General features: G+C 39.5%; 1 protein-coding gene across 2 annotated transcripts in view; it reads left to right on the forward strand.

Annotated features, from left to right (window-relative positions):
- Positions 1-24,379, forward strand: part of POLR3B (RNA polymerase III subunit B) — an 81,997-nt gene that overhangs the window by 313 nt on the left and 57,305 nt on the right. For both annotated transcript variants that reach the window (XM_055710668.1, XM_055710667.1), the window contains exons 2-12: positions 1,157-1,189; positions 3,573-3,629; positions 3,715-3,779; positions 4,278-4,353; positions 7,461-7,561; positions 11,097-11,188; positions 12,402-12,519; positions 13,541-13,649; positions 21,327-21,449; positions 22,928-23,044; positions 23,521-23,655. In XM_055710668.1, the coding sequence (XP_055566643.1) occupies positions 1,157-1,189; positions 3,573-3,629; positions 3,715-3,779; positions 4,278-4,353; positions 7,461-7,561; positions 11,097-11,188; positions 12,402-12,519; positions 13,541-13,649; positions 21,327-21,449; positions 22,928-23,044; positions 23,521-23,655 (1,026 nt within the window). The remainder of the gene's footprint in view (positions 1-1,156; positions 1,190-3,572; positions 3,630-3,714; positions 3,780-4,277; positions 4,354-7,460; positions 7,562-11,096; positions 11,189-12,401; positions 12,520-13,540; positions 13,650-21,326; positions 21,450-22,927; positions 23,045-23,520; positions 23,656-24,379) is intronic.

A 24,379-nucleotide genomic window follows, 5' to 3' on the forward strand; every position in this document is an offset into this window, starting at 1 on the left:
CGCCCGCGCGGCGGCTGTGGCGCGGGGCGGCTGGCTCGCGCTGCCCGTGCCGCACGAGGCCGGGCCTGCTGGGGTGCCGTCTCGGTGCCGTCTCGGTGCCCGGAGTTTGCCGGGGCTGAGCCCTGCGGGCGAGAGCCGAGAGGCCTCAGCCCTCCCCGGCGGTTCCGGGGCAGTTGCCTCGTGTGGGGAGGGGGAGGAGGCGGGGGCGGTGTCAGGTCCCCGTGGCTGGACCGCGCTTCTTGTGAGGAAAGAGCTCGTCGGGAGCGGAGCCCGGGAGCCCCGGTGTGCTGCCTGAGGTGCTGTGCGTGCTCCTGCACCGTGAGGGACAGCGCTACACCACAGCTGCAGCACTGCCACGTACGGCTAAATGTGAATGCCAAACCAGAATTGTGAGGTGCCGATGTGCTGTGAACATTATAGTATACGCTTTTTCTGGAGCGACCTGGTGCAGCCTTGTTTTGTGCTGTCTGGGCCTCGCCTTTGCCCTCGACCCGTTTCATCCCAAATCTGTGGGCGGTTCCCGATGCCACTGAGGAGGAGGAAGTGGGGCTGATGTAAGGTGATGTGCCCTGTCATCATCAAAGAATGAATGGGGAAACGTTTGTAGGAATCTTGGTGTGCTTACATTTGTCAATACTTTGTTTAGATAGTTTTGCTGAATCTGCCACCGTTTGAGCGCTGGTAGGTTTTACGGAGACACATGTCTGCAAGTGCTACTCCCAGGACTGATGTATTTTGTAAAGTAAAAGTTGTAGCAAGTCTTTCCTTTCTAGGAATATAATTTACAGTGTTAACAGCACAAAAAAAAAGTTAGTTCTTCTTAAATGAGGACATGGTAGTAACGAATTTTCTAAGAAATACATATTCTCACATAAATTGCTTTTAGAAAAGACAATGCCGTGTTGTGTACTGAGAAAGTATTGCATAGCACATATGGCTTACTACGATGATCCAGTTCATCTCCCTATTTTGTTTTTACTCATCTAGGTTGGCTTTGGACAGTTGTTTGGTTTTTTTTTCCCCTAGATAGAGCTCAGTTTAAATAATGTTACTGTTTAAAAATAATAATTAAGAAAAACGAAACAAAAAAAGCTCTAGCATCGTAGATGTTTGGTCACTCTTTGGAAGGATATTTCACACTGTTTTTTGTTTTCAGGAAAAATGGCGACTTCTTCCAGCGTTTCTAAAGGTTAGTGTTATGCACTCATTTCGTGGCATGAATATTTTGTCTTCTTTCTAAATTCATGTGCCCCTCTTCTAGGTTTGGCTGTTTCCCAGAATACCTGTCCTTACCTTCTGTGTGGATTTTGCAATTATTTTTTTTTCATTCCATGCAATTATGGATAAACTTATTACATAGATTGATTTTTTATTTATTTACAGATTAATTTGTGGAGGTATCTTTTTTAGAAGTTTGCATTTTTGTGTGGGTGTTCGCAATGAGCAATGTATATATGTAATGTTTCCAGATTTTTTTACTCTTTTACTGGCACACATAGACCATATTCATGGTCTTTATATAAAACTGTGGTATTAGGTTTGTTGTGTTTGTCACAGGATGTGTATAACTACAAATCTGGATTCTGCAGAGGCTTGAATATATGTATGTCTTCCCTCATGAAGTCAGAGCTTGATTGAACTCAAAGATTACTAGTGTCTTAATGTCAGTGCTACTCGTATAGTATGGAATTAGTTGAATAGCACATTTCTATATAAAATGCCATTGGATGTAATAACAGGACTAAAACAGCTGGAAGTGAGGAAGGAGAAAGGCAGTAATGAAAATTGTATCATAAAGATGGCTGGTAAAGTCTGTGATGTGCTTAGGTACCTTCAGGGAATTGCAGTCACCTCTGCGCCCGTCATCTGTCTGGAAACGTTGCCCACTTCAGCAAGGTGGTCTCACTTCGTCATTCCTTTCCTTCCCAGTTTCAATACCTGCACTTCTCTTTTTGTTGCACCCTTGAGTGTTTGATTGTGGTAGGAAAACTAAATTCAAGTGTCAGTTATGGGTTGTGTATGTTTTCACTTGGTTCGGGCCTGTGAGGATGCTTCAGGGCCCTAATGAATCTGGTTTCTGTGTCTCTCCCAGCAACCATGTGAACTTCCATCATGAGCTTGAGCTAGTGACATTGTCTGAATTCCTGAGACTCTGAGAAAGGGAGGGCTGCTGATTGTGAGGTGCAGTTTGCCATGTGCTTTATACCAAGTGTATCCATCCCACATTATTTCCAGCCAGTGAGCCCTTTACTCTGGGGCTGCTGGTGGTGGTTGGCCTTTCTGTGCGTGTCGGTTTATTCATGCCAGCAGTGATACAGTTATATAAAGCTAATGTTGTGCATTACAGTTTCTGTGGTGGAGTTTTCTTTCAGTAATGCTGTTCATATCGCCTCATAAAAAAAATGGAAGGAATACGAGCCTGATTTCTAGGCACTAATAAATTAATAATATTTTCTTGCCTATGTCATATGATGTGCAATGTTTTTGTAAATTAGGGAAACTTTTGATCTGGAGTCATTCCTCCTTTGTCTTAACCCCCAGAGGCTTCACTGGGCAGCTGGATTTGTCATTCTAAGCTTCCTATTTCTTTCTAATAATTTCAGAATTAGCTGTTGCCTATCATGTGAACTATGTAAATATGTGTTTTCTGTATGAAGTTTGTAACATGTTAGTTGTCATAAGGTGTTTCAAAGATTAAAGCCCTCTGAGCATCTAAGCATGTGTCTCAGTATCAGCTAACACTCTTTCGTTTTCAAGGAAATCTTGCACTGTGGTTAGGATAGTTACACCTTTTATTTCTGCAAATGCAGATCTATTAACAAAATGAATGCTTCTCTTAGTATTCTTTCAAGCCAAAATATTTTTTTTCTTTAATCCCTGATCGTTTTACTTAGTATCACCCCCCTTCTTTTGATTGCTGTAAAGGCCTTAAACTTAAATCTTTGAAATACACTGTATCAACTCATTACCTGGGGAAATGGGTACTGTTTATTATGTGTGATACTACCCCTGGGCATATTCTCGCTCTTCCTGCCTACAGATGGAACTCAGATTTCTTAGGCGTGTCCTGCCCTCCTGTGACTTTCCTTGCTTGTTAACTTCTGTTTTTCACACCCTCCTTTTCTTCCATCTCCCCTGTCTCATTGGCCCTCCCTCTCATTCTTCTTTATGCCACCTGCTCTTGTTGGGTTGCAGACAACTTCTTGACCCAAGCAGCACACATAGTCATAATTGTACTATAAATGATTAAAATTATTTCAGAATAACAGCAAACTGATAAAATACTTTGACTTGCAATGGCTCTTGTTTGTTTTATATGACTGTCAAAATTTATTGGGTGTTTATACAGTGACTAAATTACTTTTCTGACTCAAAGAACGATGACAGCTCTGGTGTAAACCTGGAAATGTACATTGTAGAACCAGACCAATCATCCAGGCACTTCTCAGAACTTTGTCAACTGAAAGAATTTAGCACAGATCCAAAACTACTTATAAATGCTTCTATCTTCTGCCTTATGTGATTAATGTTATTGAAGCTAATTTTGTTTGCTGCATGTGTGTATTTTCCAGGTGAAAGGACTTGTGAAGCAACACATAGACTCATTCAACTATTTCATCAATGTAGAGGTATGCTTTCTTGGTGGAAAGAGAGTGGCTCTTAGTACTCAGAAAAGGCACATGATTCTGTTGGTTTTGTTTTTTTGCCCTCCAGATAAAGAAAATCATGAAGGCCAATGAAAAAGTTACAAGTGATGCTGACCCAATGTGGTACTTGAAGTAAGCATGAAATGATTTCCGTATCAGTAGTAGTGTGCGTACTATCTCAGGGGTTTGTTATTGGCTATAAAGTATTTATAGGCACTTGTGTAGGTATAAATCAAGAGAGTATTTTCCATAACTTATCTCTTACTTGGAGCATTGAAAGATGGGAGGATTTAAAGAATAATCGTGTGAAGCAGACTTAATAGTCAGCTGTTAACAATACCTTATGTCAGCATTCTTCTGTAATTTAGTCTTTTTGGATGACAGATGGGAGTTTCTTTCTGCCTGTTTGCAAAGGTAACCTGGGGTTTATTGCATGTGTAGTTTAAATTTTAACTAACTAGAACACAGCTCAAATACAATGACTTAGTTTGGGAAAAATGATTGCTCATTATTAATCAACCTACATTCAGCAAAGTAACTTCATTTTTCAGTATATGTAGGATTCTGCTTCTTTCAGGTCACCTAAAAATATTTGGCTCATTGCTCATTATGGAACCGTTTGCATTACAGGTACCTCAATATCTATGTTGGGACTCCAGATGTGGAAGAAAGCTTCAATGTGACACGACCTGTATCACCTCATGAGGTATTAATGTTTGCATCTGTCTTGTTTGTTTGGTCTTGGAAATGCCTTGGCTATTAACTGCATATAACTTTTTAATTAATTTTTTTTTCCTGACTTGCAAATAACTAGTCAGTGTTTCATGGTGCTGTATTTGAGTGGGTTTCCATGAAACTAATGAAAAGTACTTCTCTTGTGTAATCTTGTGGCTCTCCTTATGACAGAGCTGAAGTCCTCACACTACAGTGTAGTGTTTTTTGATGTTTTTATTAACTTCTTTGTAATATTAACCTTGCTACTCTCTGCACCCTGGGTCACTTCAGTCTCCCCTTCCCTCACAGTCATCTTTGGGAACATCTCTCTGATTTTTTGCTCACAGTTTTTAAGTCTGAGTCGGAGACTAAAAATGGAAACTTTGAGCAGAAATAGATGGAAGTTGATAAAATTACAGGAAACTTCAGAAGAACATTAGCCTTATGGGGAGTATATTTAACTACTTTGCACTGCTGTAAGCATATAGGTTGACAAATGGATTGTGTGCTTCTGCAATAAAGATGCCTGTTGGAGAACAAGTGCTTCTCTGACTGAAATCAGTCTGTTGCTTTTGGCAGGATATAAGTTAGCTTCTATACATATAAGAATATGTATAAGAAATGCATAAATTAAGATGAGATTTGAACCTTTTAGGATCGTTTCCAGGACTCTATAGCCATACAGTTCCCTTCAGAGATTGCTCAGAAACAAAGTCTTCCTCTCCTGCTGCTGTGCTTTGAGATTTATACCACTGCAGCAGAGGTACTGACAACCACTTCTGGCCTCAGAACAGGAACTGAGCTTGAAACTTGCACTCATTTACCTACATACAGCCTGCTGTCAATGTAATAAGTCAATTCATATATCAGATGTTTTTTTCCGTGCTATATACCCTTGATACTTGGATTGTTGGTTGTTTTCCATGTTGTGTATGTGGCACGCTTTAGACTCTTACCGTGAAATACATTCTGTGCTTTGGAGAAATTCTGTAAAAACAAGCCATCTAGTGGCTGCCTCGTGTGTATAGCCACACCTGTTTCCAGCGACCTGACTAACTCCTTTAGTTTGATGGAAAGATTTTAAGTAAGGCCAATAACTCAGCCATCAACAGTTCAATTAGATGTAATACGGCACAGCTCACGCATTTTATAAATGTGTAGTTAACATTAAATCAGTATATATTGAATGTGCACAAAATGCAACATGATTTTATTTTTCTTTCATATGAATGACATTGCACGCAAAAAATTTTGTGGCCAATAACTCATATGCAAGAATCCAGATATTAAAATGCTTGCTTACTTTAAAAGTAAAGTGACTGTATGTGCAGAAGAGGAAAAAATAAATGTTTCCTAGAGAATGTTGACCTTGAATTTAGAATAACCTATTCTTGCATCTCAGATATAGCCTTACTGATCCTTAACGCTAGTGCATCATTTCTCAGTTTTTTTCCATGTGTTACACACACGTGAAGGCCATAGTTATTTTCTTAAATAGTGTGCTAATAATGTCAAACCAGGGATGTGATTTAAAAAAACAAACCAGAAAGATTGGATACTCATGAGTATGTCATTACATTTCTCTGTTAGAGGCTTATGAAGTTCCTTCCCAAAGACACCTAAAATGATCAGGTTTTCATAAGGGGCTGAGTACATTGCCTATCTTCAACTAAATTTGGGAGGGTTTATGTCCTTGCTTTCCTCAAAGATCCACTCATGCCTGTCTTTTACCTCTAGGCGTCTAATGTAAGGGGAGTTACCTGAAGGAAGGTGATACAAAAATACAAGTGCTGGCCTATTAGACTGTGTAATTCTTATTTTATATCTGTGTCTTGCATGGACAGAGCATGCAAAAAGAATCTCAAAGCCTTTTTTCACCCAAGTTATATTAATGAAGCTATCTGAGACTCCTTCTCACACAGTTCTTACGGGAGTTTCAAGAACTATTCACACAGATGAATTTAAAGTAATTAGAAAATGGAAATGTTCTCAAGTTACTTTTATATTCGATAAAGATGCTTGGAGCACAATGGGACCTAGTTTCCTACAAATCACAGCTTGAAAACTGCTGGTGCACATCAGTATTTTATTACTAGAGAAGTAGTTTACTTCTTAATATGAAGAGAAGGAGCATTCAGTTTGCAAAGATTCTTGAGGCATGTTTTTCCCATACAGTTGCATCTTTAATACACAGCACAATCTTTATTGCATTTATTAATGTATAGTCGATACACTGAAAGACTATAGAACCATAAATGTACAAGTCTGAATACTGATAAACGTATAATCCTGGAGCTCAAGGATATTGAATACTCGGAGAGATCACAAATGACCTGCTGTGAGTTGCTCTGTTGTATTCAGCAAATGCAATAAACCTTGGCTTGCATGACAATACACAATACCTTAAGGGCTAGCTGCAGAGTCATAGAGAGAGATTGGAGATAGCAAACCAGAAAGCTCAGGTTAGAAATGGTTGAGCCTTGAGCTATATAATGTCCTAGATATGTATATCCTGCTTCTCTTGCCATGTGAGGGATTCGCAAACAAATTCTGGGAATCCTTACAGGAAGTGATACTGTAGTGAGCCTTCTGTAAGTCATCTTTAGAAAACAGTACCGTACAGTGAGATCTGCTCATTCTGTTAATGAGGTAGTGCAGTGTCTCTCTTAATCTCGTGTGATTCCTTTCTATCAAACTTCTTATGACAGCAGTACTCTTCAGCTGTTTTGAGTCTTCATACAGAAATGTCCCTAAGCTGAGCGCTGCTCTCAGAGGCTATGGTGTAGTATGGTCTGTGTGTCAGCTCTGCTGATTAGGCCTGCTTGTTTAATTAAACAGTTTAGAAGTTATGCTCTGCAGTGCTATCCTCTGAAGATCTGCTGGCTGCTCTTGAAACATCACAGTAATTGTATTTGGGGTTTTTTTGGTTTTATTTTAAGCAGGAGACTCTGTGACACATAGTCCAGGTACCATTAAGAGCTTGGTCAAGCTTTGTTTTGCATGATTTCTTTGTGAGGACTTACAGGTGACAGGGATAACACAGGATATTTTCAGAGAGAGTCTTCAGCTTGTAAGCCAACGTGACTGTTCTCCTTTTAGTGCCGCCTGAGAGACATGACTTACTCTGCCCCGATTACAGTGGACATTGAATATACACGAGGTAGCCAGAGGATCATACGCAATGCATTACCCATTGGCAGGTAAGATGTCGTGTTGGGAAGAGTTTTTACTGCAAAATAAATGTAGGCTGACCTTACCTCCTTGTTAAAAGAAACAGTGAGCAGGCAAATCTTGAAAAGCTGTACAGGATGTGGTTGTTATGTTCTGTAATAAGATCTTGTTTTGCAAAAGCTTCTGGAAATTTGTCTTTCCAAAGAAGGATGGATATAAGGATGGATGTTGTCTGTGCTTGTACTGATACAAAACCAAAGAGGGAAATACAGGAGAGAATACTCAAGCTTCAGGTTGTGTTATTGCAAAATGAAAATAAGTCATATTTGCTTTGTAGGCAAATTACCCACTCTTTCACACATAATATGTGGATATACATCTGTGGAAGTTGGATGGTAAAACCAGTAAAGCAAGCATGGGTTCTTCTGTATGAGGTTAAGCTCTCCTTTAAAATTGATTTGGTTTAGAGCCAAGGCTGAGCTTTGTGGGTAAGTGTTGAGGATTTTTTTACTGGTTTTGTTTTTCTAAAGCCTGTCAAATTACTTGAGGTTATTAGTATTGTGAAGGACATCTGATTTCTTAAAGAAAAAAATAATGTGCCTTTTGGAGAAAAACAAGCTCTTAACCATACCAAAAAGGCAAAATTCCTGACAGTGCTAGCATTTATTGAAAGCAAAATTGCATTTGAAAGGCAATAAAGGTGTCTGTCTTTTGTAGACAGAGTTTCTTAAAGACAAATGCTGCTGACTTTAAAGGTCAGTGCCTTACAGAGATTGTTTACTGTGTGACTATGCATCTTACCAAAGTTGGAATACTGGCAGGAAAGAGAAAATAGATATTTAAGGAGCTACACTTCTTGCAGTGAAATTTTAAGCTGTCATATAAAAAGATACACTTCAGCTCTGTCAATAGAACATGATAAATGAAACTTCTGTAGCTGTAGTCAGTTTATTGCTTTAAGTAACTTTTTAAGAAAAGTTTTTAAAAGACCATCTAAATTTGAGTCCTTTGAATTATTTTACAGTGTGTGCTGTAGGCAAAGAAAAACGTTAATGTGTGTTTTTACCAAAATGGTTAGCAATTTGTATACAAAAGACAGTACTTTAAAGGGTAAGTTATAGCTAAGAGAAGCACAACAAAAACTAGTTAGTTGTCTACATCTCTCTGTATAAAAAAAAAAAAAAACCAAAAAAAGATGGACTGAAGAAGACTTGTAAAGCCTCCATAATATACTGAAAAAGACTAAATTACTGCACAGCACTAGTGTGTTGCATCTTTGCATCTTACATTAAGGCCTGTTCCTGTAAATTCCTCTTTTTCCTATGAAGTAAGGTCATGGCAGAAAAAGCACTCTTCATTAAGAAATGAAGTTCTGTCATCTGACTGGTTTTAAGGGCATACATGCAGAAAATATTTTTGCTGTTAAAAGCTTAATATCCGGTTATTATTTCCATGGGGAATAATTTTCCTCCTCTATCCCTAGTATTATGCTGGGTTCTTTTTGTTGGGTGAGTATATACAATGTTCTTGTTTGATATGTAGTTCAGACTGGGACAGCAGAGCTGTATGTTCTTTCATCTCTTATTTCTGTTGTTTGGCAGAGTAACTGATAACCTATGTGTGTTAGAAACAAAAAAAAACCAGGGCAATGTCTTTTTGTCTTTAAAAAGGAAAATTTCCTTTGAATGCTTCATAGCATTCCAAATTTATGCACAGAAATTCAATAACTTTATTTTCCCTTTTTTTTATTTTCTTCCCGTTCTTCAGATAATTAAAAAATCAGATTCTGTCCTCAAAAGGAGAATGAGTTACTGTATATAATGTCTAACATTAATTGCAAAATATTTTATTGTTCACCAGTGAAATAAAGAATACATGCTTGGTGAAATCTGTTTCACTGGAGTTTTCAGTTTTGGCATTTACATACTCCATTTTGAGCTTTCTTTTGCCAATTGGTTACTGTTTCTGATATAAATAGCCAATGCATTAGGCTTATTGTGTGTGTGATACAAGATTATCATATGAAGCTTCTTATCTCTAGGAAACACTTTCTCAATGAGATGACTGAAGCAAGTAGATTATCTGTATAGAGCACTGTAGTGACAAGGTAGCTTTTTATTCTCTTCAAAAATAAAGAATTTTGAGTTCCTCAGTTTTCTTTTAAGATAAAAGAATATAAAAATGGTCAAGAAATTCAAATAATTGATAAAATTTGCATACAAGAAAGGTAACTTCATTAGCAAAAGCTTCCTACTGTTAATTTGTGTTGGAATAATTCTGAATTAAGTATCTCTGAGGTTGCAGATAGTTCCGTAGTAGAAATCATAGATAAATTTTGTCAAAATATGTCTTAGCAAACACCTGGCACATAGGTCTTACAAAGACTGTGCACCAAGGAGTGAAATTCTGTAAGCTGGACCAAAAGTCCACTTTTTTGTAGAAGAGACTAAAGGGCTTGGAGTTCTTTTGGTAGTTGTAGTGATAAGCTGTTTTCATCTTGTGCAAAATGCAGCTTTTTCTTTGGAAGTGAAATATGTTTTCTTTCAAAAGTTTTAATGAAAAATCTGAGAGTGGGAAGCTATGTTATGAAGCTGACTGTAGAAGTCCACTTTTAAATAATAACTGCAAAATCATTGTTGGTTAGTTGTTGAATAAGCCTAGTTGAATTCCTAGTAAGACTGCAATGTAAACACAAAACCAAATGAATGTGAACACTGCATTTCATCACAGGGTGACAGAGTAATTCAGGTTGGAAGAGACTTCAGGAGGTCTCTAGTACAACCTCCAGCTCAAAATGGGGTCAGCTGTCTTTATCCTGTTAGGTCTTGAAGACCTCCACACATGGAGACTGCCCAGCTTCTCCATGCACTTTATTCCACTACTTGAATGTCTTCATGGTGAAGAAATTTTGCCTCCAACCAGTCTGTGCCTCTTTAGTTTATCTGCTTTTTTTCCCTCCCTAAGCATAGAATTTGTATTTAATTTCTTGGAATAATTTTCCACCACTTCATGTTGCTTCACAAAATGCTTGCTGCAGGCTTCTGTGCTAAGACACTAGAGAAATCAAGAGCTACTACTGGGGAAACTTCATGCCTGGGTTATGTGTTAGAGGCACTGTCTATCTGCAGCCGTAAGGTGTCATTGTGATGTGGGAAATCAGGTCTGAACTAGCTTTTCCTAATTAAAACTGGTAACTGTGGATCTGCAATGGTGTGGTCTTCAGTGCAGACTGTACTGTTTTTGGGGACCAGGAGTCTTTGCACTAGTAGTCATTGGTCTTCGTGACTGTGCTTGTCCTGGATGCCTGTAGTAGCTGCATAAAGATTGAGTAGGAAGTCTACAGTTTCTGTCAGTAGGTGTGCAGTTTCAGGTCTGTTTTCAAACTACATGTTCAATGAAAAAAGGTGGGATTAAAGGAAAAGCCCATTGTTCGTTGCTTGCATGTGTTCTAATTACCTTAAATGTGTTTTCTTCGGTTTCTTCAGCATGGGTTTTGTTCTGAACTTGGCTATTCATATTTTTCTATCTGAATCTAAAGTAAAAGTGTAACTGCTTTTCTTGCAGAATGCCTATAATGCTGCGTAGCTCCAATTGCGTTCTTACCGGGAAAACTCCAGCAGAATTTGCCAAACTTAACGAATGTCCTTTAGATCCAGGTACATTTGCACTCATGCTCTTTCTTTCCCATCTTTACTTTTAATTTTAAATGTTTTTTAGCAAAGAAATACCCCATTGGTATGTTTCCTGCCACTTTGAAGTTGCTGTGGGAACTTCTCAAGTGTATGCTTGTAACTAAAAGAACTTGGCAGGCTTTTGAAAGTAGTAAGAAATGGTGACAGCATGGAATGTTTGTATTTGCAGAGGAGTTTTCAACCACAAAAAAAATAGACCAAAATTTTGAGAAAGTTGAAGAGTGTATATATAGTATTGTACAGTGATGTGTTACATGGGAACAAAGGTGGAGTTTGTTCATGAAAATGAAGTGAATCAGGGGAGAGTGAAGTATAATGGCGTCCTTCAGGAACTCTCACTTGCTGCCCTTTTAAAAGTAAGAATAAAGTGTTACATATTAATATTTGAAATGTAGAGAGGAGATGAAGGATTATAACAAGCAACTTCTTTGGGTTTTATCTGCCGCTTTTGAAGCGTGCGTTGGACATGTACCGTGCTTGCTTGTGATGGCAAGGTACGGTGACATGTGCTGTGCTGGAGGCATTAATAGATAGCTACAGTCTAAGAGAGGAATCTGACATGGCTCATGTGCAGATTCCTTAGATTGCCTTAGGTACAACAAGGGCATTAAAATGCATTTTAAAAAGTAATGCAAAAGAAATTCCTCCCCAGAGTGCCAGAGAGAGCAATTGTTAATTATGGAAGACTTTCTCTTTCTTTGTTACCAGGCATCTGAAATGGCTGGTTCTTTTTTGATATTTATATTTATATTATATATTATATATTATAATTTATAATATGCTTTTCTGGCAAGCAATTTTTTTACCTAATTTGTAGAACTAATAATTCTATAACATCTTTTAATAAGTATGGTTACCTTACAGGTTTGTGGGTTTTGTACAGCTTTTACAGGTTTTGGTCTGCCTGTGGGTTCTTTCTGTTGAAATCCTTCCCAGATAAAGTGTTAGATCTCAAATACTATGTGTGAGCTTAGCAAAATTTCTGTTTAGTCTAGTGGAATGTTTTCGTAGTTATGACAGGTTCCACACAGGGTTTGCTCTTTACTCTTATAAGGGAGAATTTACTCTTCTGTTTTGTCCTTTGTGTACATACTGTTTACTTTCTAATAATTTATATTTAAATTAATATTGAAGAAGGTGCAAAGGTACTGACATGCAAAATCTTTCTATTTAATAGGTGGCTATTTCATTGTTAAAGGTGTAGAGAAAGTAATTCTTATTCAAGAGCAGTTATCTAAAAACAGAATAATTGTGGAAGCTGATAGAAAGGGCACAGTTGGCGCTTCTGTTACCAGGTATGGTAAACACCTATAATTACATAAAAGAGATAAAATCAAAGCTTTAGAAGGTCATAGTTGTAGTTGTAGGAGCTGTGTAGTTTTTCTTCCTAGTATAGTTTAATGGGAAAAAGCTGTAGACATTCAATGCCCCTGTCTTGCTACTGTCATTTTGTATGCTAAAATATCAATTCCATGATCAGTTAGTACAGTATTCCCACAAAAATAAATCGAAGTTGCTCATATGCTTCAGGGTTCATCTCAGACTAGGAAAAGCAAGATCTAATTTTTAACATAAAGCTGCACTTCCTAACCAATGGTATTTGGTCTCATTTTGCAGCAAGTAACATGAAGTTACTGCAGTAGAAATTGGATGTAACCTTTTGTCTGACTAAGTCAAACTGGTGTGAAAGCTTTTAAAGGCAATTGAGAAGGAAACAAAAATCTATGTTTTTGTAGTACAGGAATTACTGAAAATGGCAAGGTAGTCTAAATTTGGACCTTCCTCTTTGACTAAGTTTTATTTGTATTTGTTTGCCTTTTTGTTTTTAAGCTGCCTGCTGGTATAATGTGCTTGTCACTATTCAGTGGGAGGGCTGTTTTTTCTTCCCCAGAAGTCTCATGCGTCTCTCTCCTAGCTACTTTACTGTTCCTCAGTAAGCCTAGATGAGGTTAAACATACAATACAAAATACTGTTATCTCGTTACTGCTGTTGCCACAGTATTTGTGTGCAGTTTGACCTTGCTGGTTACATCCAAGTTGATGATAAAAGCATGCAAAGATGATTTTGAGAAGTACAGGCTTCTGTTTGCTTAAGTTGCATATTGACCTTCCCCATCACAGGTGATAACACCCTATTACCTTGGAGTTATGGGGTGATGTCTGGCTGTTTTAATACAATTTTTAAGAGGAGAAAGTGGGATTAATTCAGCTGCAAGACTGCTCAAGCTTGAGAAGTTTTTTTATACAGAAGGTTCTTGGAGTGTCAGTGCAATCTTTCTGTTGGACATAATATTTCATTTTTTTTTTTAACTTCAGCTCCACTCATGAGAAGAAGAGCAGAACAAATATGGTTGTGAAACAAGGAAGATTTTACCTGAGGCACAACACTCTGTCAGAAGATATTCCCATTGCTATCATATTTAAGGTAATCAGCTGTTGGTTTGAAGAAAAAGAAAAAAAGCTATGCTGTAGCTCAAGAAGGAAGGTTGGTGGCAGCACCTCTCAGAATTTAATATGTATAGAAGGACTTGGCAGGACTTAGAGAGTGTTAGCTTTTTTTCCCCTGGGAAGTCATCTTTATTGTACAGCAAAAAGAAAAAGTGCTGCATTTGTCTGCAAGGAGAACATTGCTGTGCCAAGACAAATGCCTGCCACCCCTTACTGCTTTGTAAGGTCCTGCTGCACTGCTCTCTGTGCTCCTGTTGCTACAGAAAGTCAGGTTTTTGGTTTCTTTTGTTGTGAGCTATGTAGCAAACTTGCGTTAAGGGTCTTCATTTCTGGGTTTGCCCCGCTCCCCTGCCCCCACCTCAAACTTTTGGACTGCAAAGTCGCTCAACACCCTGTGTTTCAGGTCTGGGGACATGACAGCCATGAGCTCCTTATACATGACTTCCAGTCATAACTGTAAACAACACTGATAGCCTCCGGGGAAGGCTTGCAATTCTTAGACCTATTGCTAAATCCTTTAAGATTACTAGAGTGGCTTGCATTTTTTGGCACTTTAATTCCTTCCCTTGTGAATGAGCTCTGCCTCAGTCAGAATGCTTCGGAATCTCTGAATCCCTGCTTGGGTCAGGAACGCTCACTAGTATCTTAAGTGCGGTGACTGCCTGGGCAGGCATCGCAGCTTTGAAGAGATCCCTGGTGGGGCTGACAAAGGGCCGTGAGAGACATCCACCCCTGATTCTGGGCAAGAATTGAGAAGTATTTGTCCTGCCAGCTAAGCTGGTGACGGTGTCATGCCTTGGACCTCATAGCTTGTGAAACTGCCAGAACTGCTTTCTTTTGCCCTCTGCTCCTCTCTTTGATTTTAATTCACTCAAGGGTGCACACAACTGAAGGCATAATGATGACTTTTCCCTAGCTGCCCGACAGGACTGGGAGCAGGCTGGTAGCCCATCTGTCTGTGGTATTGAACATGTGGGCTACAGCCAGTGAAGGTGATGAGTGGACATGCACTGCAGGGCTGCCAGAGAAGACAGCAGAGCATGGCCAGGCTTTTAGGCTAGGATCTGTCCTCCCAGCTGCTCCCTCCTGTCCTGTAGGCTTCACTGCTGCCGGTGGGTTTGCAGCCTGGTGCCCTGTGCGTGCAGAAGGAAATTGGGCGGCAGTCCTGGAGGCACTTTTCACAGGGAGGGTGGCTTAGGGCACAGAAATGCCTCTGACTGTATCTAGCAAGTAAATCCTCCATCTCCCTTTACCGTCTTCACTGTAATGGTTAACGCAGCACACAGGAGGTTTGGGAGCGTAGTAGTCACTTGAGGAAATAAACTGCCAGCAGAGGGCAGCACTCGCTCACAGCATCCAAACGGGTTCTGCCAGCAGCGCTGATCTGCTGGTGTCGGCAAGTACGGGGTTTTCTGTATTACCACAGCATTTTGGCTGATGTAGAGTTTTAAGAATCGGTTTTCTTATAGCGAGTGCTTTGGGTTTGGTACTAGAAAATAGTTTAATAATTGGATTTAGACTTGAGAAACAAATGTCTGTTGTCTCTGATTAAGCTAATCTCTTCAAGTAGCTGGAAGTGATCATCTGGTTTTAGTGACCAGTGTTAAAGGAGGTTGAGAAATTATTTGTGTTGAGAAATGCACATAAAAGTGTCAGGATTCAGTTCACAACTTTTCTGTTGCAGGAAAGTGTTAATGTGGCTCTTAATCCATTTGCTCAGAGTACCAAACAGCTGGATTCCACCTTCACTTACAGAATTTTATTACATTTTGTCACCCCCTGCTGGTACAGATAAATACCTGCTCACAGAAGAGTAACTGCTCAGGGTTATTAAGTCTTTGGAGGTGGTTGTTTGGGTTCTTTTTAAGCAGCATTGTACGACTATTTGATCACCTTCTGACAATGCTTGCTGTAATTATCCTCCTGTCTATATGTATCTTTTATATTCCAGATGATGTGGCATATTTTTTTATTTATTTATTGAATAAGGGGTTACAGTTTTTAGAAGCTGCTTGCTGTAGTGCTTTAACCCAGTTACAAACTAGCTGCACCCGCTTTTAGCTATTCTGAATGTTCCATTCTTGACCGGCACTTATCTGTACTTGTGAGTGATCATTTTCGTTACCTTTCCTTTAATAACATGTGAACTTCAGGGTTCTTCTGTTCACTTTTGATGAGTCTCCAGCTGGGAACTAAAAATGCCAGAGAATCTTTTCAATGGATTATCAGGCAGGCACCGGCCTCTGATCTTTCCTGCTTTCTTGGGCATTGCTGTAATGCAGTATTACTTTATTGTATTTAACTACTAGAAGCAAGCTTGCAAATGCTGTAGCCCTGGAAAATCCCTAACTTAGGAATCTCCATGTAGCGTCAGCTCTCTCACATGGCAGTTATACGTAGGAGATTTGTTGGAAAAGCAAGGAGAATAATTCCTTTCTGCTGTCACCCAAGCCTTGGGCATGGAGCATGGGTCTTCCTTGTTACTAGTAAGTGTTCTGCTTCTTGTAATTTAGAGATACACATCTGCAAGGGGCAAAGTTAAGCTGTACAGACAATCTAAGGTCTGAAGTTGTGGTTGCTTTTGCATCCTTAACTTTTACTGTAGCAACTGCTTGTAGAATTTCCAACTGAAAAATAACCAGAGAAGGCAATGACAAAAATCTATTGCTGTGCAGTTTTTCCCAGACCAGTATCCAGCTGCAACCAAGTTCCACAAACCTCTGTGTTTTGACTAGGAAAATGACTGTAATTGGTAGAGGACTGCTATCCAGTTTAAGGGCCAGCTAGAGGGGAGGTTTTGTCAGGAGCTGAGAATCAGCGGGAGAAGGTTGGGCAGTTTTGGATCGTCTTCTAGTCCCAATAGCTTTAAATGGCCCAGTGTTCCTGCACATGACTTAAGATGTAGGTTAGGTACAGAAAATCATTGTAACTTCATAGAAAAGAAAGCAAATATTGGAGATCTGTGATCTAATGTGGATTTAAAGGTACTGCAACTGTAAAGTGCAGGTATACTAATATTGCTTAAACATCTTTGTCAAAATCAAGGGCTATGAAGTAGGGAGTGTTACAAACACCACCCGCTGACACAGCTGAGGGCTAAAATTCATAAAGAGCTCCGTAGACTAGAATCTTGAGAGCGCTTTCCTGTTTCAGGCATGAGTCATGGACACAGCTGCATACCGGGACAAGACCTGAACACACAGCAAACATACAGCCTGTCTTTCTTTCCTTTCGTGGTGAGGAAGGAAACCCAGGTTCATAGGCTGTGGGGAGAGGTGGAAATAGTTTGGATCTGAAGGTCCCTTGATCTGGATAGGTGGGGAGGCTGGACTGTGTAATGTCACCCTAAAGAGGGCATCTGCTGTGCAGTTCATCCTTATCCATAGTCTCTTCTAAACCTCAAGTCTGAATGACCTTGTTCTGCTGCTTTGCTTTTCTGCCATCCAGACCTGTAAGGATCTTTGAGATTGGCATACTTGGAGATTTAAGAGCTAGTTGTGCTGAACACATGTAAGTTGTGGTTTTGTGAAGTTTAGCACATTGACCACAGCTAACTGCAATTTGATAGGCTATAAAAGGCGACGTCCTGGCACTGTTCTAGGGCAGACTTGAAGTGTCCGTTCTTCAGATGCGATGGAGTTAGTGCTTTGTGTGGTAATAGCTTAAATACTTTCCCCCTAACCTTTCTTCTTGAAAGTGACAGAAGTATTTGTATGGCCGCTTTATATGTAAATGCAGGTTTTGGTTTGAAGTAGTGATTTAAATTGGACAGTTTTGCCCCCAAAGTATGTATTTGTTGAGGTTTTTGAAGGGTTGTTAACTGCCTTGTTACGGGAAACAGACATGACTAATTTGCTTCCTGCTTACTGGGTAAGGCTGCTTCATTAGTTAATACACATGCAACCAGATTGGTGTTTAGGCTGTCCTGAGTTGACCTGCAGCCCCAGGAGACCTTGTTTTAGCTGTGTGGTAGTTGTCCACAGATCACAGGGCTGTGTGAACTGTGTGTAGTGGGTTTTTTGAATATGTCGGGCTATGAGCTATGTACACTTTACCTGGGGTGGGGGGGTGGGGGGGGTGGAGCTCAAGCAGGTTTAGGTAGCAATGAGCGTTAGAGGAGGTGTGGAATATTTGTGTAGTACTTAAGGGTGTTTCTATCCTGAAAAACGTTAGGGTTATGGGTGACGTCATGCTGTGGCTTTTGCAGGGAACTCACTACATTGCAGGGTTTAGAGCTGTTTTAAGGTAAAGGCTATTTTTCTTTTGGGTTTGTGATCTTGGTTCAGTGGACTTGAGTGAGTCCTGGGAGCTGAAGTAAATGAAGGTTGCATGCTGCACCAAAACTAGTTGGAGAAGGAAGAGAATTATAAGTAACCTAGGGGGACTTAAAGTTGAATTTTACAACCTGAATCACTAGGTGAAGTATCTTTAGTTTATGTGGGAGCTATAAGGAGCTGCTCTAGGACCTGCGGCAAAAGGTTTGAACAGCAGATCAAGTTTCATTTTTACAAACCTGTGTTAGTCTTGGAGCTGTTAAGAGCAACTCTAGTGAAACAGCTGAATGGTGGTCTTACTGGATCTGCAGAATTATGGGTTCCCATGGCTGCAGTTTCATAACTTGTATATTTTGAATTATGAAAGCTCCAGACCAATTCTCTCTGTGATGTCAACCTTGAACTTCCCTGACATCTTTTTAATCCAGTCATCTGCCTGTCTCCGTTCTGTAATTTAGCCTGATGGACTGCAGAACTGCATTCTAGGGAAGTGCCATGGAAACGCCTAGACATCATCATTAAGGCAGGAGCTGGGGGAGGAAGAGCTGGGCTTGCACTCTGTCGTGCACACTCTGTCATATGTACGTGTGTTTGCGCACACACACATTTTGGGCAGCAGGGACATCCCCAGTCCTAGGAAGCGGCTGACCCCAGTTGGACCACTTTGTCCCACTTGAACACAGGAAGATCTGAATATTATGAATGATTGCTTTGACTTGTCTGTCTCATGTCCGTTGGCTACTAGCCTTCCAACCACGCTCTTCAACAGCCTGCTACTGTCTCCTTCCTCATCCCCTCATCCTTTCACTGCTACTGTTAAGGTATCCCTTTGCAATGTCTCCTTCGCCTCCACCCCCCCACCCCCCAAAAAATTAACCCTTTGTGGCTTTGTCTTCCAATCAAAAATAAACGAGACATCTTGTCTCTCTCTTTTTTTGTGTGTGTGTCTTTGTTTTATGTTAATTCACTTTTAGTCGGCTTTGTCTTGGGATGGTAAGAACAGGACACATACCTACTTTGAATGTCATCAGTGTTTCTGTAAGAAAAGCAACAACCCAGGAATATTTTGTTACTATCCTAGTGATGTTACAGGCTAATTCTGGAGTACCTTTTTGGTTTTGATTTTTTTGTGGAAGTACAACATCAGGGCCAAATTTACTAGAAGAGCAAGTGTTAAGATTACAAATCTATCTGATACCAGCATAGGCTGTTGTGTTCCCTGTTAGTATTGCATGTAGGTGGAGTTGTGTGTGCAGCTCTGCCTGTGATTGTTGAGAGTACAGAGGAGACTAAATGGGTTTACTTTTAGGCTGTTGTATCAGCACATCTTTTTCAGTTATTTGTCTAAGTTTTAGTCATTAGTCATAAATCAATTTCCCCCAATTTGCACTTATCGAATAATATAACATGTATTGTTTGGTGGCAGACCCCAGCCTTGCCAACACACAAATTCAGATTCTCAAGTGAGTTTGCTGCTAGACTTCAACTAGAAATATAAATGGGCCTAATGATAAGTCCTATTCTCATCTTGCTGTCGAACTTCTGATCAGAGAATTCATCACGCTAGAAGAAATCATCAACCTTCTTTACTGTTTTTTGGATTTCTGTTTTTTTTTTTTAATGGGCAAAAGAGCATAGCAAAACTGCAGGTTGACTTTTTTCCCCCTACTTGTTTTGTTCACTTTTTACATGACTATTACAATCTGGTTGCCATCCTAAAATTAACCTGGTGGACAGAAGTAGGATGATATCTTATCAGCTTGTATTTGATGTGCTTTAGATAAATGTATTCCTGGTATATGTGCCTAGAATGGCACAAAGATTCCTTTAATAAAATTTTGGTCTTCTGTAGCTGAGTGCAATATGAATATGAGTGTATGAATCCGATTGTGGTTCCTAAACTGGTTTGCTGGTCAGCTATTAAGTCCTAGACAGGTGGGAAATTACTATTGTGAAGCTTTCATGCTTTTGTAGATTTTTCTTATGAGTCTGGCTATCAGGTCATTAGGGTTTTTGTTAACTTCTCTGCTGGGGTTTAACTACTGTGCAACCTTATTTAAAAGGGTGAGTGAGCATAATAATATTTGAAAAACAGAGATCTGAACTACAGAAATAACACATGGGCAATTTCTGTTTCTGAAAAGAGCCTTGAGATCAGAGGGGTGACTATTTACTGGAACACTCTTATCTGGTGAAGTAACCGTGTCTTGATTTGGCACTCAGGTCCAAGATGGTGATCTGTGCTTTGCACTGAAAATGGGCATGTTCTCACACTCTTGTGGGTGTGCTACTTTTGCACTTGTCTGCTGAAAAAGAGAAGAAATTAAAGAAGAAAAGATAAAAAAAAAGCTGGATACTTCACAATCAGAGCAACAGTTTTGTGAGGGGATAGTGTTAGCTAGGTATTAAGCAAAGTGATGCCCAATGAAGGCAGTAAGAAGGGAAGGTATTTATGTATTTTGGAGGAAAATGTGACTTTTTGGGACACTGCCAGTTTTTAATGAGGACCAGAATACTAGGGTCTACATAGGCCATTATTTACAGTGGTCTTTGTGGCAGGCACTTAGAGGAATAATACGAATACAAACGTAACTTCCTCAAAAAGTTCTGAGAAACATTATAACTCAGCCAGAAGAGGTTTAGTGAGATTATTCCGTTTCTTGATATGGCAGAGCTCCAGGCAAATGTGTGAAGAGGGGAGCTTTAGCACCATCTGGAATCCACAAAGGCCTGCACTGCTGGCTGCCACCTTGAAACACTTACTGATAGAGAGATTTTTCTAAACCTGTTAAGCACTTTCTTAGTTTATTAAGCTTTTTCCGCAGTATAAAGTCTAACAAGGTGTCCAAGGATCAGTGAAATAATAGGATGGCTTTCAAGTGGAATTGTGTAGTGAAGTCATCTTCTAAATGCAGAGAGCTGCAAAGGAGTAAATTATAAATGTTTCTCAAATAGGACGTGCTGCATGGCAGTCAACTGAGTTTACGAAATTGCTTGTGGTAAGAGATAGCATGTAATCTTTTAAGAAATTTCACCTTCCTTTATTTATTGTAGATTCTGGTTTTCATTGTTAAACATGTAGGGTTGTTACTACCTGGTATTTATTTTTTCTTAAGAAAAACCATAAAATTTAACTCCTGTCAGTGAAGGAAAAAAGGCTCTCCAAAAAGTGTGTGTGTTCCTGCTGCTTATCAAGATTTCCTTTTAATGTTCTTCCATAGCTAGAATATGTGCTGCCAGTGCCAGATGGCACAGTTTCTTAGAGAAGAACTAGCTCTTGCTTAGTAGTAATGCAGACAAACAATACTGAATTAGCATAAGCAAATGTCAGTGAGTTAACATAAAGCCTGTGCTATTTCTGTCTTTTCTTTTTTTCCTAGGCCATGGGTGTTGAGAGTGACCAAGAGATTGTACAAATGATTGGCACAGAAGAACACGTGATGGCTGCATTTGCTCCTAGTCTGGAAGAATGCCAAAAAGCTCAGATTTTTACACAGATGCAGGTGTGTCTTTTCACATGGCCAGAGGCCATAAAATATAAAGATGGTGGGTATTGACCATTTTGATGTGTTCATGCACTTTGTGTTTTGGGGTTTGGTTTTTTGGGTCTTTTTTAGGGGGCAGGACTTGTCAAAAGCGAGGCTTTGCTCTCATTTCCTGACTGAAAAAAAAAAGTCAAGAAACACTTTGTTTTCAGAAGCCCAGGGTTATGTTTTAATGTGTGCGGCAAATAGCGATGTCCATAAGATTAGGGGGTTTTGTTGAGGATGATTCCCATTTTTTAAAAAGGAACTACAGGCCTCATTTTGCAGAAGCCTTACTGATGTGGACATGACCATTTCATCATGTGTAGGTGTTCTCCTCCAATTCTAATCTCTTGTATAAAGCCCACAATAATAGCCACCCTCTGTCCTGCTAAAGACTCTCCAGAATTCTCTTCAGCTCATGTGTACTTTTTTAAATTAGCCAGAACACAGGCCATTTTGCTGTTTTCCATCATGTACATATTAGTCTGTTAGAAGAAGCTTTTGAAGGTTGGTCATAGTTCTGCTATTTCATTGTAAACTTTAGCGACTCCTTCTGTGTATGATGTTAAGTAACATGAACATCTTTCTAGTTTGCATCTTTTGGGGCTTTTCAGGGTTAGAGGTAGTATAGAGGCCTCCTATTTCAGAGTCAGAAGAGTAAAATGGTGATGTTGGAGGAACATGGAGAAGTTTGAAGCATCTAGGAAGGTAGAAAAACTGAAATACAGAAGTTACTCTGTGCAAGAAATGTCAAACGAAATTAAAAGAGAGCTATCTGGAGAAGAAGGTAACAATGGAAAGGATAGTCTGTCGTTTAGTTGAGAGGGTGATTTTTTGGCTTGAGGGGCATGGCTTCATTTCCAGGCAGGAACTTCCTGTGTAGACCTGAATGCTTTCTTTGACTCATCTGGCCTTGAATTCTGCACATTGATTCAATTTCTTGGACAACTTGTAAGAGAGTAAGAATCCATTGATCATTGCAAGGTACTCTTGGAGACAGATGTGGATGCCACACAGTAGCATTTGTGCCTATTAAACAGCGAGTGCCACCTCATGGGCTAATACTGGAATGAAACTTAGCAAGTATACTGAAGAACTGGAGGTGAAAAGTCAAAATAATAAACTAGATATCTTTGGAATTTCTCTAATCTTTTCTCCTATATCTTTACAATCCTTTCTTTTAATATTGTAGTCATCATGCTCTTTCACCACTTCCCATTCCAGATGTTATCAACGTATGATAAACACAATGTTGTATATTTAATTATAATCAAGTGTCAATTTTCAATTTATTTTTTTATTGTGTTTGGTATTTTGCACTTCGCTTGGAGTTTGTATCATCTGCGACTAGTGAGATTGCACTGACTGAGGAATACACACAGATCTCTGTGTGTGTATATTTATATAGGTTACAATTCTACTATTAACTCAGGTTAATTCCCCACCCTTGACAGGCCTTGAAGTACATTGGAAACAAAGTACGAAGGCAAAGGATGTGGGGAGGCCCAAAGAAAACAAAGATGGAAGAAGCACGAGAGCTGCTAGCATCAACTATTTTGACCCACGTTCTTGTATGTAACTCTTTTTTTTAAACTGGAGTAAATTTGTGTGATTATTTACGGTGTGAGCTTTGTTGGCAGGGAAAAATGTCTTTGATTGCTTTGTAGCTAAGATAAAGTAAATCACCCTCAAAATAAAGGGGAAGATTTGAATTGAATCAAAAGTAATCTTCATGAAATGCTCTACTGTTTAACTACTTAGCATACTACGCATTTTTCTGCATAGCCAGGCAGTATCAGCTATTAGTTCAGGACCTTATTCTCATGACCTATACTTTATTCTGATTTGTTCTCATTTAACAGCCATTTCAGTGTCACTAATGTATATTACCGTTAGCATTTTTAAAGAAGGTAAAGTGCACAAATCCCTTTCTTAACTCCCCAGTCAGCCCAGATTACCCACTTATTGAAATGGATGTGTTTGAATAAGAACTAAGGAATTGATCCTGAAACATCAGTGTGTTTTACTTTTGTTTATTTGTTTACAGGTGAAGGAATTCAATTTTCGTGCCAAGTGCATATACACAGCAGTGATGGTGCGCAGAGTAATTTTGGCTCAAGGAGAAAATAAAGTAGATGACAGAGACTACTATGGAAATAAACGTTTGGAGTTGGCAGGGCAGGTGAGTTCTTACTTCAGGTGCTTTTTTTTGGGTTTTGTTACTATCTGCTTTGAAAAGATGCAGAATAAGGAGCATCCTTGTCTTCCTAACTTAAGCGGGTTTCCTCTCATTTTATTTTTGCTGTTTTTTCTGTGTTGACTTACAGATATGCTTCCCTGACTGAGACTAATAAACTATATCCTCACTTCTGTGTTGCCTCTTTATAGACAGAGTAGTGTAAATATGACATCAGTTCTAGTTCCATTATAACACTTAGTGCCAAGAAGGCAGCAGTAAAATCCATCTTCCAGTGTCCCCCTTTAAGCATCTGGGTAAGGGAATAAACTGGGGCCAAACCAAATACATGCCTGCGTGTCAGGTCCAGGTTGTCCCACTGTGGAGAACCCAGCTTGTGTAGCAACTCACAGAACAGCCACTCAAGTCTCCTGTACTTTGCAGAAGCCTGTAAGATTGCTTATTTGTTGTCAACTGCCTTTCTAGCCTCTAGAGTAGCATGAATTAACTAAGTGGTTTAAAGTTAACTTGAGCAACTAATGGAAGTGGATTGCATGGACTACTCTGCTTGCAGAATTTTGCATTGAGATAGAGGCAGTAACAAAGGCCTGTGAAGGAGGGAATGGTTTGAGGTGTCTGACTGGCACCGTTCTTTTGCAGAGAGGGTGGCAGTTCACAGCTGTTGGCCAAACTACATTCTCCTAGTGCAGTGGGAATTTGCCTATCAGGT

Source organism: Falco cherrug, chromosome 5 (assembly GCF_023634085.1).
Source record: "Falco cherrug isolate bFalChe1 chromosome 5, bFalChe1.pri, whole genome shotgun sequence".
Taxonomy (NCBI): Eukaryota; Metazoa; Chordata; class Aves; order Falconiformes; family Falconidae; genus Falco; species Falco cherrug.